The sequence below is a fragment of the Morone saxatilis genome, unplaced genomic scaffold (genome assembly GCF_004916995.1).
Source record: "Morone saxatilis isolate NCDOM2014 unplaced genomic scaffold, NCSU_SB_2.0 Contig14, whole genome shotgun sequence".
Classification (NCBI taxonomy): Eukaryota; Metazoa; Chordata; class Actinopteri; family Moronidae; genus Morone; species Morone saxatilis.
In genome coordinates this window covers 3959704-3976281 of record NW_023339696.1, presented here as the reverse complement: position 1 = coordinate 3976281, position 16578 = coordinate 3959704, and the positions used below count along the sequence as shown (strand labels likewise).

The 16578-nt window shown below is 42.4% G+C and overlaps 1 protein-coding gene across 1 annotated transcript in view; it reads left to right on the top strand.

The window, feature by feature from the left end:
• Positions 1–4273: 4273 nt before the first annotated feature.
• LOC118323245 (potassium voltage-gated channel subfamily C member 1-like) overlaps positions 4274–16578 on the top strand; it is a gene marked incomplete in the record, with an annotated part of 69251 nt that continues 56946 nt past the window's right edge. The window contains 1 exon segment of the mRNA XM_035655188.1: positions 4274–4917. Within this exon segment, the coding sequence (XP_035511081.1) occupies positions 4375–4917 (543 nt within the window).

Below are 16578 nucleotides of genomic sequence, written 5' to 3'. Positions count from 1 at the left end.
GAGAGAGGGAGAGAGAGCGAGGGGACAAGCTGTAGAGATGATAAGGGGAGGTGGAGAGAGAAATGGAGAGAATACACCGTGTGAGAGAAAAAAAAGAGAGAGAAAATGGGAGAGTACTAATGATCTGATGGTCTGCAGTCTTTTCTCCCCATTTTGTGGAGCTCAGCAAATACTCGTTCTGCTTCTGCCCCCCACCCCCCTTCTCTCTCTCNNAACTGGTGGTGGAGGGACTATCCTGGAAAGGAAGAGAGAGAGAGGGGGAATGGGCGGTGGGCGTGAAACACTCTATCATATCCCTCCTGCTCCGCTCTAATTGAGCCAAGTGTTTTAGTAGATTGAAAGACAGTGTGGAGGAAGGGAGTGATGCAGCAGAGAGAGAGAGAGAGAGAGAGAGAGAGAGGGCAGACGAGAGCTTTGGTAAAGGAGACTCATTTTTATGCAGGACACTAAACCAAATCTTAAATAGCATGTTGAGGGACTGGCTCTGAGAGTATATCAATACTTTTGAGATCTGTTATTTTACATGTATGTTTACTTGATATACTGTATGTGATGGATGTTTGTTTTATCACATGGAACATTAAAAAACTGCTGACACATGATCACATCAATAATTTAACCGTCAGAAAGGAACCGTTTTACTGAATGAGCAGCATTAAGTACATTTTAATGTTCATATGTATTGACTCAGGTAAAATGTATGCATCCATTTTCTGTACCTACTCACAGTGCTTGATTGGTTGCTCCAGTTTATCATAATGCCATTAGTTCGACTGTTAGTAGTTCATATTAACCACTGGCTAGTTTCTGATTTACTAAATATGGATTTCACCATAAAAAACCTAAGAAATAATTTCTTTAGTAGACTTTAATAATGTGTTAATTGGTAGGCAGGAAACATCTATAGCGCTGTCCAATGAAGAGCAATCAGTTATGTAATCAGGAAGTCATTGTAGCATTACAAGCTAGCATAACTTCCAGAAATGACAGTTTTAGAGGTGCAAAAGATTTAAATGTAAATATAAATGTGCTTAGTATGTTTGCATACATGGAAAAATGTTAGTAGTATTCATACAGTGTATAATAAGGGGGAAATATCCAATTATGCTTAGCTAATTTGCATTATGTGCTCATGTAATCTAATTATTAGCATAATGTTTTATCATTTGAGGTATGTTGTGTTGTTTGTGGAAAGTGTAAATTAAAATGTTCAATATTTACATGATATTTAAACAATATTTATCAAGATTTGTTGACCATATTGCATAAGTGTATGTGAAAGATTCCCGGATGTATACTAGATTACTAAGAATATCTGAGTATACACTGTGAGCTTGTGTCTATCTGACTGTTCCTCTCTCCCCTTTTTTTACGTTAATTGTTCTAATAATAATACTGAAAAATATTACATTGAGTGTAAGAGGAACTGCTGATTTACATTTGTGATAAATTATTTTCATTCAACAGTAGCTCGAACCGTAAAGTTGTGATCGGTCTGGAGTAGTCAGACCGATCTCCACAACGCTGTGTCAGTGCTCGTTGTAATCGACAGCCATGTGATACAGAGGAGATATATGATTGAATATACTCCAGTGTGAACAGTCGGCATACTTTATCGTTCATTTGCAGTATGTAGTACATACTGACTGAGTATGTAGAAGGCAGTACGTTAATATGTGATTTTGAACACACACTAGAAATTTTAAAATTAAAGGTTATATATAGTAAGTTCACTTGCCATTAGAGCATCAGAATAGAGAATGAGAAAGCAGATTGATCAATAATTTAAATAATCTTTAGTTACAGCCCTAGTCCAGGCAGCAGTAATCACACTGATGACTGCAGTACTTTGAGAAAGGTTTATTGACTATGACACTTTTAATTATCTATTTATTTGTGTGACATCAGAATGTAAGCCATTTCGTCCAATAAAAATTAATTCTCGAAGGGTAAGGAGTAAATCTTTACAGCTCAGCCAGAGTAGAATTGAGCTTGATATATTGTTTAACGACACCTGAAACCCAAATCACCATGCCTTTTGTAACTTTAAAAAATGGACAATTGGACAATCGGGGCTTCTTTAAACACTGACTGCCCAGGTGTGTGGCGGTTTGAATTTCTCTCTCAGCTCTCTTTTTTTATTCCTCACTACTACTTCCATTCCAAATATGTGTTTCTCCGATGCTGTTCAGCAGACAAAGGACATCCCAGAGGACATGCCAGTCAAGCTGCTGCTAACATTAGCTCAGCTTGTTTTTCTGATAACTTAAGATCCAGATGTCAGGTGAAAAAATCCTTCATCTGGTTAGAATATATAGTTAAAATTGACCAAGATCTGTAGGCTATGGTAAAATTTTGGCATAAAATTGGATAAAAATCTCATCTCATGATGCATGCACAAAGTGCAACAAACGATCGGTGAAACACACAGTTACCTGAATAAAATGACTGGGTTTGAACGTTTTTGGAGAATTTGGGATAATGCAAGTACACAACTCAAAATGTAGTTTATAGACATTTTAATACAGAAATGTTACATATTATAACCATAAAGTCCAGGCGAAATTTTAAATGTAATGTAATTAGTTAGCTAGCTAGCAACAGCGTGGCTTTCTGCCGGAGTGGAGTGTTTTCTGGGGTCCTCACTGATTACTGTACAAAAAGAGATATCATTGTTCATGTTATCATTTATACAAAAGAACAATTTTATTAGTGATTTGGGAGAAAGTGGATCATATTTTATGTAGAAAATATTGTCTGGTTTTCCCTCTGACATCCTCCGGCTGCTCTGCCTCTAATCGGCTAACTGCTGCTGCAACTGAACGGGGCTCAGCAGCCGAACACAACCTCTGAGACAGACAGAGGACAGTTTGATGACAGCAGTACATTGGTTTTGATTTACTGAGTTTCCAGATGGACTTGCTAAAAGAAAATAACTGTCGGCAACAGTTATGTCAGATGCCATTCGCTAGTTAGGTCGTGCAGCTAACGTTTAGGTTAGCTCCTGGAGTGGCAGCAGCCAAAACCAGCTTAAAACACTTCTGTACTTTATTCCCTGTCGTCAAACTGTCCTCCGTTGGCATCGGATGCTGTATTTGGTCACTGAGAGCTCCCAGTCCCGGTAGAGTCAGCTATAGATGCTTGACAGGGGAACATAACACAGAGCACTATTGGCTTGGTCTGTTCACATTCTTGAATCTGTGCCTGGTTGTCATTGTTTTTTCATGATTCAATCTTAAAGCTCCAGCATTCAGTCATATTTTGGACAATAATGTTCTTCTAATTTATTGTCTAAAGCAGTGGTTCCCAATCTTTTTCCTTAAGGGACATTGAGTAAACTGACGACTCCGACTAAGTGATATATTTTATGGATGTTTCATATTAGAATATTTTATATTATACTCAATACTGAATGCAAGTAGTGAACACAACAACTGCAGCATGTTTGTGTAAAATGAGCAATTAAATGAATTTTGCGCTTTTTTATTATTATTTCCAAAATGAAATTCTGAGACATGGGCGTATCTATTTCAAAGTTGTCTTCCACCCCTTAAAGTCAAGAAGGTCTTGGAACCCCCGTGAAGGTTTGGCGAGGCCAGCTCCATAAAGAAATGTTAACACTGAGCCATGACCTCACCCCCATCCAACACCTTTGGGATGAACTGGAACAGCGGCTGTGAGCCAGACCTCATCACCCAACATCAGGGCTGGACCTCACTGATGGTCCAGGTCCCTGCAGCCAGGTTCAACTGGTAGAAACCTGAAAGCAGAAGAGTGGAGGTTTAACAATGACTGTGACGTTCGGGTGTTCGAGCATTTGCAGTAAAAAACAGAACCATCTTGCTTCTGTCTCTCTCAGTTCAATAAATCTCATTTCTTTGCAGCTCAATCCAAGGATGCAGCAAATCCGACTGTGGCAGAGCCAGCAGAGCACAATGTGAATATATTTGCTAAGCAGCAGTTTTAACCTTACTAACATCAAATGATCCCATAATATGAATTCGATCAGTCAGTCAATCAGGCAGTCAGTCATTCAGCGGGCAAATCTATTGATTCATAAAATCCGCATCCCACATAGGCTATCCTCTCTCTCTCCCTGTCTTACACACAGTTGCAGACACACACTCCCTCCCTCCCTCCCTCCCTCCTTCCCTCTCTCTCTCCCTCTCTCACTCACTCACACACACATATACGCAAACTCCTCCTTCCTCTCCTCCTCTCTCCTCCTCTCAGTTGCCCCTCTGACTCCTTGCCGGGACGGTATAACAGAAGCTTACAGAGCGGAGACAGGCGGTGGATGGGGAAGGGCAGTCGCCGCAGCAGCAGCAGCAGCAGCAGTCGGGCGCATCGACCGAAGCATGCTCCAGCGCAGCCATGACTTGCTCGGCGTCAGATAGCGAGAAGATCGTGATCAACTGCGGCGGGATCCGACACGAGACTTACCGGAGCACCCTGAAGACGCTGCCGGGGACGCGCTTGTCTTGGCTGACCGAGCCCGACGCCTACAGCAACTTCGACTACGACCCCAAGTCCGACGAGTTCTTCTTCGACCGCCACCCGGCCACCTTCGCATTCATCCTCAACTACTACCGCACCGGCAAGCTCCACTGCCCCAACGATGTGTGCGGGCCGCTCTTCGAAGAGGAGCTCGCCTTCTGGGGCATCGACGAGACGGACGTGGAGGCGTGCTGCTGGATGAACTACCGGCAGCACCGTGACGCCGAGGAAGCCCTGGACAGCTTCGAGACCCCCGAGCCGGACGCGCCCGAGGATGACCCGGCGCTCACCGGCGGGGCGGACGGCGACCTGAAACGGCTGTGCATGCAGGAGGACGGCCGCAGGGCGACGTGGTGGTCGGTGTGGCAGCCCAATATGTGGGCGCTATTCGAGGACCCCTACTCCTCCAAATACGCCCGGGTGAGTGACCGGACAGGTGTCTATTGTATTCCTCTGGCGCGCGCTCGCATACCCACGTTTGGCACAGTTTAGGCCATTGCGCATTGTTGCGCGTAAAGTTGTGAGGATGTCAAATTCACTGTCGTGTTTTTTTTTATCAAATAGATAGATAGATAGATAGATAGATAGATAGATAGATACAGATGCAAATGCGCCAGTATGTTCCTTTCTTCCACCGCTCTTTTCTTTCTCTTTTCTTTCTGTGCTTTATATTCTGCTCATCACTTCGCTCCGTTCCTCTCCTCCACCTAACTGCCCTGCTGCAGTTCTTTTCCTTCAATCTCTCTCGTTGATATCATTGTATAAAGATTTAATCACTGCTGATTTGTCTGTGCGCATCAGTCCATCCTCCTCTCTCACTCTCTCTCTCTCTTCAGTGTCTGCCTGTGCGCCAAATGATTTCCACAGCAAAAAGCTGAACCGTTTTAATGCGGTTTAATTAGGAATGACTCTAATTTGGGATCCAGTTCTCTCCACTATCAGTCTGCATTTGGTGTAAATTGTTGTACAGTCCAATAATCAATCATCACAGTAACTGAAAGTGAAAATCCAAAGGTTGGCGGTAGTCCTGCCTCCATTCATCTACTCTCTCTCTCTCTTTTATCTGTTATGTTATGATGACACTAAACTAAAACCCTGTGAGCAGCAGCCACCGCTCATTTCAGCCCATAGGTTGCTGGCTTTGTGCATGTTTGCACACAAATGCATTACTGTTTACTCATGAGTGTGCTAGCAGGTGATGGTGAATGCATTTGTATTTGAGTGTGTGTGTGTGTTTGGGTAGATGATGGAGCAAACACTGTTCATCCATCAGAACTGGCTGATATTAGTTTGTTTGCTTTTTGTTCAGACTGGAGCACAAATGAATCAAATATCGTTGTTAGCTTTTAAATATCACAGCTGGTTGAATGCTCTGCACTGCTTTACAGCACAGAGGTGAATTCTTAATGGCTTAAGTGTGCGGTTGTCTCAGCACATAGAGCATGTAGCAGGAACCCGATGGCAACATGAGGAATTGTTTTTGGGGAATATCTTGGAAGGATCCAGTGTAAAACAGCCCAGAACACCGAGCAATTGTGTTCTTATTAGACGATTCTTAGACGAGTCCAGTACAAATTCGGAACATAGCGTACCCTTCTTGTGGCAAATTACACAGTAGGGTGATGAGGTCTCCAGGTTTTATGTGGGAGACTAGAGCACCCTTAAATTCTGTCTGTCTTCTACCAGAATGTTTAAAACATGCGATGTGGAGTGTGGGGGGTGAGGTGTGCTTGTCAAACCTTAACAGGGGTTCAGGGGTGTTGTACAGAGAGGGCAAGGGGCAGGAGACAGATTGACACACTGAGCACCAGCAACAACTCTTCTACAAAGGAGTTCCTTTCCCCTGTGACGATAATGAGCCAGAAGATCACGGAGGTCCTTACCAGTTTGGCCAAATCTGCGCCTCCTGGACCTGGCTGCTGTTAGCTTGTGTTGGTGAGAGAGTAATTACGTACTTGAGGCCATTTTCATTCTCCACTTTCAGAATTATTTTGGTACCAGCTACCAACAGGCTGAACAAACCAAATATACCTCAGAGTCCTGGCTGTATTGCCACAGAACTCATTTTAATTTACCTTCCAACTCCAAGGAGATGCATACAAGTTAGTTCTGAGCAGCATAACAAAGTGTATAGTTGGAGATAATCACCTATATTAATCACTGCTGCTCAAAGAATTGATACGATCAATCCAAACGAAGGAAAGGAAGATTTCTACGATGCTTAGCTTTAATCCCTTTCTATATCCAGTCACTAATTTCCTCTCTTTGTCTTTTATTTTCCCTCTTGCCCCATTTCTCTCATCTCTACCTGAAAACTCAATTGTTCTCTCTTCTCCCCTCCTCAGTTTCATCCCTTTCTCTCTGCATGGTCAGTCCTCCACCTCTCACCCGTGTCTCCCCCTGCCTTCCTTTTTGCTTAATTGTCTCTAAAAATCTATGGCCATTTGCAGAGCCAGAGGCTAGTGCTGACCTGGATCATTGTGAGCTGAGGTGTATTTTCTGTAGACTCTGCCATACGCACAGAGACAGCATATTGACTTAGGATGGAGGCACACAATCGGAGACACACTTACTACACACACACACACACACACACACACACACACACAATGTTTAGAGCTTTTAGCTTTTGCAGGCAGTCTGTGGGACGATTTACAATAAATATCTGTATATCTTTATTTTCTGTTTGGTTGTTTTCCTTATTAGAATGATCATTATTAGCTAAGGCTGATTATTTTCATTATCGATTAATCTGTCAGTCATTTTCTCAATAAATCCATTTTCTTTTGTTTGGCCCATAAAATGTCAGAAAATGAAAAGGTGAAGTCCTCAGAGACATTCAGTTTACTGTCATAAAGGACTAAAGAAACCAGGTACTTTGACTATTATCATTGCAGCTCTATTATTGGATTGCAAAACACACTGAATGAATGTGTGTCTACATTCATTCCTCAAGACACTGGCACACAACGTCCACAGAGCCCAGATAATCTACCTAAAGTACATTTTGTCATTTGCCTAAAACTGGAATTCTTATTCTCCAAAGACACACACAAACGTCCGAGCAAATCTATGTGGAGAAGGGCTTTATGGGTAACCATGGTCTTTCCCTAAACTTAACCACACTGTAGTTGCCATAGACAGTATTGTATTGTAGAAATCAAGAGGATTGTGTAGGGTTGTCCTCCCCTGGGACAGACGACTAAAATACGCAGCTGAAATCCATCTGTGGATGTCCATGGGACGCAGCTACACTAGCTGCCCTGTAGCTCTATCAGGTTCCCAGGTGCACTGTGAGTATTTGTCAAATAGCAGCCTGTACCTTCTGCTTTATAAATGGCTCCAAAATAGATCCCTCTCCATAGTGCCTGCATATTTATAAGCACTGGTGTGTATATGCAAGAATCTGGTGATGCGATACGAATCATGATACAGTTACGATTCGATATATTGCTGTATAAATAACACACCACCATTATGCATCAAAAAAGTTGACCTTTTCATACTACTAGAATTTTTAACATCCAACCTCATAGCCCTGAGTTTGGGGTTTAAACACAAAAGTTGATACAGTGTGTTTGAGAATCAATACAATTTCCCAAACATATGGCGATACTAAAGTGTATCGATATTTTCCTACACTCCTATGTAAAAAACAATCAATGACCAACTTCTCTACATGTTCACATGTACTTTTCATGTACAAGTGGAGTCACAAATGTGCAGCTGGGGATGTCTGTAGTTGCCAGTTGGCCTTTGAGCCATGTCAGCTCATCACAAGGGATGCAGTACTGTAAGAGGCTGAGAACCACAGTTTTTTTAGCAAAGGATACCAAAGCAATAAGAGAAAGGGACATTCACAGTGAGAGTCTGCTTTGTCGCTGCTCCATCTCGTATTTAGCTTGTTAAGATGCCCCATGCAGCTTTTTCAATCATGAAACTGGACAAGTCAGAAAATTAAATGGCAGCCAAAGAAGAGCCGATCGAAGAACCAAAGGGGGGTGACTGTAAAAAAGAACGCCGGTGTGGTGTCATGGTGGGGGGGTTGGGGAAGCATCGGTATGACAGCTGAGGTGACTTTGAAAGTGTTGCAGTCAATAGTTTCGGTGCCAGCGCGGTGACATGAAGATAGGTTGGAAGGGGTGGAGGGGGGGCAGCGCAGCTACAGCAGCGGCAGTCGCGCTCAGGTGGGCTGAGGTCAGGCAGCCGGCTCGGTTTTAGCTGATTAGCTCGGTGGAGAACGACGAGGGCGAAGCCGCTCGTCCCTGCCAACGTTTCGGCCTAAGAGGACGGAAATGTTCGAAGACAGCGATGTAAAATTAATGACTGGATCACTTGTTCAATTTGTGCGTCTGTCCATTAAGTATGTGCAACATCCTTGCAAAGACAGCAGGGTTTTCCATTTCTCCCTGTCTTTCTTCTTCCTCCTATCCTCTCCTCTCCTCTACAGTCAGAACAGTCCTCTCCCCGTTCTTTTTCTCTCCGTCATCACCACTGACAGCTCGTGCTGCTTTATTACCACGATTTCAGAGCTGAGTGCTGGATTGCTTATTATCGCTATTCAGCCCCCCAGCTCCCGCCACGTCCCCTCCCTCCTCTGCTTTACCCCTCCTCCTCTCGTTCTCTCCAGCTCTCTGCTTGTGCTATAGCGTAACACTGCAGTCCCCGTAGTAGCTGACTGCGCTCTAGTCTGCTGCAGAGAAGGAGGGAGAGAGACACGGAGAGAGGGGAGGGGGATGACAGGACGGGAGGTGTTTTTGGTGAGGGTGGTGGTGAAATGAATTCAGAGTAAGAAGCAGTAGAGGAGGATGAAGAACAGGAAGGGGGTCACTTTCTGTACCCCCTCGTTTTCGTTCCCGCTGCTCTTTTTTTCTTCTCCTCTTTTCTGCTGAGCTCAGCAGGCTGGGACGCTCGTATCCGTTTATTGATCGGGCAGTACGTCTCAGCTCGCCTCATTCAGGTGGACGTCTCAGCTGAATGGTGCTCTTTTGTAAGCAAAACCTTCCCACACACATATTCCTCCTCTCCCCCTCTCCTCTCTCTCTCTCCATTCTTTCACACAGCGGGGTGTGATGGCAATTCCCGTTCCCCAAAGGAGAGAAACAAATACCAGCACAGTGACAACACGCACCCACACTTACACACACTTACTGTACCACCACACACAGAAATTGTGGCACTGTTAATGTCATTTTGACCTCATTTTCAGAGGCTTGGTTGCACAAGTGTGTTATTTGGGTTCATTATTATTAGACTGCAATGTCCTCTAACAGCTGCCATACAGGCAGGCAGAAAAAGAGCTAAGCTCCGTCCCGTTAGCATATTGTTAAATCAATACTGACCGCTGATGTGACTAGTTTTGCGTAATCTGATCAAAGAAAAATTCTAACTCGCTAGACATACATGTAAAAACTGAAAAAGTGAAAGTGTCAAACCAACAGTTCAGTTTCATCAAATTCCTTTCAGTGAACATCAAAGAGATTTATGGTCGACAACATTTAAAATGCTGTAGTAGTAGATATATTATGCAAGACAGGACAATTGTTCTGGTCAATTAAAGCTCCACTAATCAATGTTTTTGTAATAAATGGTGAGAATATCAGAAATCTTTAGACTGTTGAAAAATGAGCGAAACATAATATTGAACAGGTGAAATACTTCACTAAAAGTCATGGATAAAATAGCTAGTAATAGTAGAGTGGTTGTATTGTCTAGCTTGTGCCACTCTAACTGGTAAATCTAGTTGATCAAACGGACCTGATCAATTGTATGAAAAAATATACAAACAATATCCACTTATATAAGTAATCCTGTTAAATAATATCCTCTTTATAATGAACTGAAACAAACACATTTGGAATATGATGGATGATGAGCTCATCTGAAAGGGCCAACTTAAACAGGTTGGAGCCACAAGCAGCTGTATTCCTGCTTCCAGCCTTTATGCTAAGCTAGGCTAACTATTTCATGACTCCAGCTCTGTGCTTAACACACAGACATGAAGATATCCACATTTTTCCAAACAAGCACAGCAAAGGTCTATTACCCAAACTGTTGAACTATGCCTTTAAGAGCTGAGGTGAGACAGATGGTCAGTGGGTGGAAACTGGCCCCATTTATTAACCGATTCACCCAAAAACAATGACTTAGCCAGTGTTATTTCTGGAGTAGGTACATTGCTTCTGACCTTCAATATGGAGCTCGGTGCTCGATGGTAACGTCACTGCAAGATCTCAACACCTCTGCAGCAAACAGTGACAACCAGATGATGGCATTTAATCACACGCACTTTAGCTGTTCAGAATCTTGCTATGTTTTTCTCTTCTCTCAATTTTTCGGTGTCTTTTCTCCTGTTTTTAAAACCTTAAGCACCGCTCTCCCCTCCTCTCTTCTCTAGTGGTTTTGTTGCGCTATAGGCAATATATCCACCAGGGTCCCCCTTCCCCCTCTGTGCTTTTCAGGATAATGCTGCGACAGAGCTTTCTTTCTCTATATGTCGCCCATCGCAGGAGAGAGAGACTAAGAGGGAGAGAAAGAGAGAGAGACGTGTGAATGTAAGAGGAGAGGGTGCAGAGAGAAAGAGGGACACCGTACTATATTTGATGACATGTCAAGAAATAAAGCGTTTAACCTCTGAGTGATCTCCGCTGTCCTCTTGCCTTGCAGGGGTCAGTAACAGACACATACACACACACACGCACACACACACACACTGGCTAAATGCAGAGACACACACTTGCGCAAAAGAGCTAATTGACCATAGAAAATAGCATGTGCAGTAAGCCCCTAGCTTCGTAAAGGCTGATACACTCACACATGCAGCAGATTACTGCAGAATGATCTGCTGTGACGTGCTGTGCAGTGTGTAGTGTGTGTGTGTCTGTTTAGGTGTGTGCGGACAGGGCTTTAAGAGGCTGATATTGCAACAAGACAGCTTCCTGAAACTGGTTCCCAGAGGTCTCTTTTGTGTGTTATTTTAAAGGCCCTTCTAATGACGGGAGTTGGAAATTAGTAGTAGCTGTAAATGCTGTGAAATGTTGCATTGGATAATGGTTATGCAACTCTCTACATACTGTATCTGTCCCTATCAAATAAACATGAAATAAAATGAATGCTCACAGTATCTCCAAACAGCTCCAACAGATGCAGGTTTGCTTCTCTTACTTATTTTTTATACATTTGTATAATATTGTTGTAACAAAAACATGCCAAACATATAGTAATTTTATAAAACAGCTGGTCACTGTAGTTTTTAATCGAACAGGAGGAAATTGTGCATTCTTGGGGACTATTTTCAGCGGCGGATGAATCCACATTTGGTGCTCTAGTGAGTATTTGCAGGATGGTGTGTGTGGGATTGTCAGAATAAACTACAGTGTGTGTGTTCATGGTAATGAAGGAGCATGTCACCCAATGCAACTGTGTGACTCACTGATGTGTTTTTAATAGTTTTGGGACAACAATAGAGCTCTGTGGCACAGAGGAAGACGATATATCAGGCTCTGGAAACACTCTGAATGTTAGTTTTTATATTTTCATGAGATTTATTGCCTCGTTTTCCGTCAGTTTTGGACTTCTCAAATTGTATCAAATCTTCAAAATTTAATTGAACTTAATTCAATTAATTTGTCTCCTTCATCAGCATTGTTCCTTTATGACTAAAATAGAATGATATTAACTAGCAATCTCCCTATTGTCACTTTGTTTGCAAGTGTTTCTATAGTCCCATATAGAGGGAATAGAGAAAAATCTAAAGAAAAGTTGCTGTCAGCTCAGCAGCTGTTATGTGTGCTAAACTGTCTCCTCGTAGCCCTATAACAGCTAATAACACCATATGCTCCACTTAAGGTTCCTGTTAACAAGTAAAAACAAGTCTGAGCAATACATCACTCACATACACGTCTGGCCACATATATACGCTCATACACACTTTATTTGTCATGGCCCAAGCAGGTGCTTAATGCTCTCCAGCAGAATGGACCCGCCATCAACAACAACAGCAGCCCCTAACATCTAGCCCAGAGGTACTGGAATCAAACCTGCTGTTCACACTCACTTTTTGGTAACCTGTAAGATGAAACACGGAGGTGTTCTGTCATCCGAGTAGTATTGACTAATCATGTTTGAGCTGGCTTTGGTTGCATGCAGGTAAACAGTCCGTGTGGAAAGCAAAAGAGGCGGTACACATTGGCCTGAACCCATCAGCTATTTTCTGACAACCATTTTTTTTATTAATCTGCATTCATATTTAGTCGAAATGTGTCATTCTTGCATATCAACTTGCTAATCGAACTGCAGGGGGAGTCTTGACCCAGAACCCCCGAAACATTGACCCAGAGACTAATTCGTCGCCAGATGATGGCCGATGGGTTCTGATATTTGGTTATGGGTTACTGCACTGGTTCTCAAACTAAGGTACATGTAACACTGTATTCGAACTAACTCTAGCAGTACATGGAGGAACCTTTGAGATATAAAAAAATGTAATAAATGTGTTTTAAAACATATAATACTAAAAAAAACTTGAGAAAATTGAGAATTTAGAAGACTGAAATGTAATTTACAATAAGTTTAGCATTTCCTGTAATATTTGGTTCCAATATCAGTCTGCTACTTAGTCACGTTCATGCTCTGGTTTATGACCTGCCTCATCTGTACTCTGTGTTTACTGCTTATTGTAAAATGTCAGCATAATAAAAAACTAAACCAAGATGTCACCATGGTAAACATTATGCATGCTTACCATGAGCATGTTAGCATTGTCATTGTTGCAGTAAGTACAAAACAGCACATGTACACTACCGTCCCTGAGGGATTCCCCAAAATGCAACACAGTCGAAGAATACAGTACCTAAAGATCCTCTAATCCTAGACAGCCTCTTTGAAGAATATTTTAGTGTTCATGTTATAAACACAATTAAAATGAAAAAATTAAAAATAAAATGTTGCGGTTCTTCAGATTATGACAGCACCTTGATAATGTTCATACATATATGCACCGGGTCTGGGTTCGAGTGCTCACACTGCAAGGATCCTGTCTGTGTGCTGAGCTATGAGCTATCCACTGCTGAGGAAGCTGATGCAGGGTGTAGGTTTCAGCTAACATAGCTGTCCTATGAAAAATGAAAGGCTTTACATGTGCTGTTTGTTCCCCTGTGGTTCTATCTACCGCTGAAGTGGCTAATGTGGGTCGCTGGCACCAAGCAGTGACACGAAAATAGAGGCATTGCTGGAGGTGAAGAAGTGCTGAATCAACTTCAGAGCGTGATTTTAATTTGGGAGCGCTTGTTTCTCTGACAGCCGTTTGTTGGCAATTTCAGATGTTGAAGCAGCTGGTAAAGCAGACGTAGTCCAAAGCTGAAGTGCTGAAATAGCGTACAGACGGCAGTTTCACTTTAGGTTTGAGATCCTTGTGGAGATTAAATGCAGTAGGTTGAAAGTAGCAGGATGAAATGTTTCAGCAAAGTCATCATCCTACCTGACTGACTTAGGTCACAGCACTGTGATGACGTAGAGCCAAGGCTGGATTACCCTGGGCCCGCAGTTTCACTGGGGGGAAATTAGTTTGTGATATTGTGATGTAATGTAAATTTGTTGGATAGTGTACATTAGAAAAGGATTAACTAGGGCTGTCCCCTAATAGTTGACTAAACCGTTAGTGGAAGAAGAGTCTGAGACCCATCTTTCATTATTCGGATAGTTGCAGAAAAAAATAACAACATCAAACTCCATTTGGGAGCTGAGGCTTGGCAACGGGACTTAAGTATCAGCGGATGGTTGCAACACTGACCTTTTCTCTTGTAACACAGAACTGCCGCATGTGCTAACTGTACAAGCTGCCATTAGCCTCGAAGACCAATTAAGGCGAGGACATTTACAGCAGCTCTGATCTACATCAATTGTTAGCTAGCTAGTTACAAATGTGAGTAAAAACGCGAGCTAACTGGCTGGTTAATTCGTGTACATTTTTAGTTAGCTAGTTAGCTATTTTCTTGCTAATTATCTCATTATCAACTATACTCAAAATGTGGTCTTTTCAACATAGACAAGTGAAACGCATAGCATATCTAAATACAGGAAAGGTAGACCAAAAGTCCTGATGGCTATCAAGCTTACTCAACTGTTATTGGACCACAGAGCAAAAGGGGGCGGGACCAAAAAAAAGTTCTTCCACACTTTTGTCTCTTGCAGGCAGGTTTATTATAACCAGAGGACGCCTTCATGCTGTCTTCTTAAACTTTGTCTTCTTAAACCAAACGAGTGCATAACTTGTGATGAGCTGTGAGCCACTTGGAATAAGAAAGCAGTGTGGTAAACCTCTGCTTTACAGCGGAACCACAGCTGTGTCCTGTAAAACCTAAAGAAGTGTAATAGGAAATTTTACATAAATACACATACAGGTCACAGACAAAGCTGTGCTAATGTATCAGTTGACACACACGCAAACACTGCGGTCGGCGTGACTTTATTAATTCATGACAAACATGGCATTTGAAGAGCTTTCTCAGGGGAGGTATTGACCCGAGGAAACCTTTCATAGTCATTTGACCAAACCAACAGTATCACTGTAACACTCACTGCAAAGCCTCTGGCCATACACACCACATTACAGAATTACAGAGAGGACACTTCCCACTGTGGGTGCCATTAAAAGCACACTAAAGGCATTTTTATTGTTAATGTTAAATGACGGCTTGACAGAGGGCCAGCTGGCATTGACTTCTGAACTGACACAGGAATTTTTGATTTTTTTAATATTCAGATACAAATAGAGTAGTTCAGATATTGTCATTGTGCGCCATGAGAAGCTGTGTAAGCTGAATTTAATTGGCGTAATCTTAGGATTTTCCAAACAATTCCTCCTTAGGGGGATTGGGGGAGGCAGTAGTGCCACAGCCTGGGAACAGACATAAAAATAAGGCTTTTACTCTGTCTACACGAATGTACAACCTCGAATGCACCAAACAGAGATGTACCCACAGCTTCCCTCTGAATCTTCCTCCTCAAATAGCCAAAAACCCATTAGAACGATCCCGTTCTCCCTCCCCTCCCTCCTCTCCCTCTACTCCTTTCTTGCCCTCTAAATATAGACTTCTTTCACTCCGTCATTTCAACACACACACCTCGTCCCCCTGGTGGGGGTGGAGGTGTTACAGCACCTATGATGCACGCTCACGGAGACGAGCCCCTGGTGCAGTCTCACACACACAAACACACACACACCTTCGCACAGCTCGCCTCTTCACACAAGGAGGATCACCCTGCAGCAGTGTTCATGGTGGCGCTCTGCGGGGGGCGCTGTAGCAAACAGCAGACATACAGGAGCTCCCAGGGCCACAGGGTTTGCAGAGCCACTTCAAAGATGCTTTTTATGGAATATATATATCATGAATTTCATTTCAAAACAAGATAATCATCACTTGAAAAATAATCTTTTTTAGTACAAAATGTACGAAGAAAAATAAACCAAAGTGCACTATTTAAAACACTATTAGACTTAAAGCTGCGATCATCAATATTTATAATATGTATTGTTCATATATTAACAATAGATTAAATGACTGAGTAATATGGCCAAAAAAAATGGGTCAGTGGTATTCAGGTGAAAAACACCTATACTTGGAATATAACTGTCCCACTTTAGCCATGCACTGGGTTTCTAGGCATAGCAACTGCGATTGCTCTGTTTCTTTGAGCCAGACTGAAATATCTCAACATCTATGAGTTTAGTACAGACATTCCTGATCCCCAGAGGATGAATCCTTTCCCTCTAGCACCATCGTCAGGTCAGCTCAATATTGTCGGTTTGTCTCAGTGTCAAAGGTCAAAACCAGATCTTTCTTAGCTTAGTTCACTTTAACCTGTGCAGTATATTTTTCTTGGGCATTTTTCTGTTGTTTGCTAGCAGACGGGAAGTGACAAGGAGGCATCTGCATCACTCTCCATTGACTTGTATTGGGTGAATTATTTTGACTTAAATGTGTTCTGTTTCTGTGCTAAACATAGATGTGAACATGGTAAATAAACATTGTACCTATTTAACATTACCTGTAAAAATGGTCATTGAGAGCATGTTAGCAT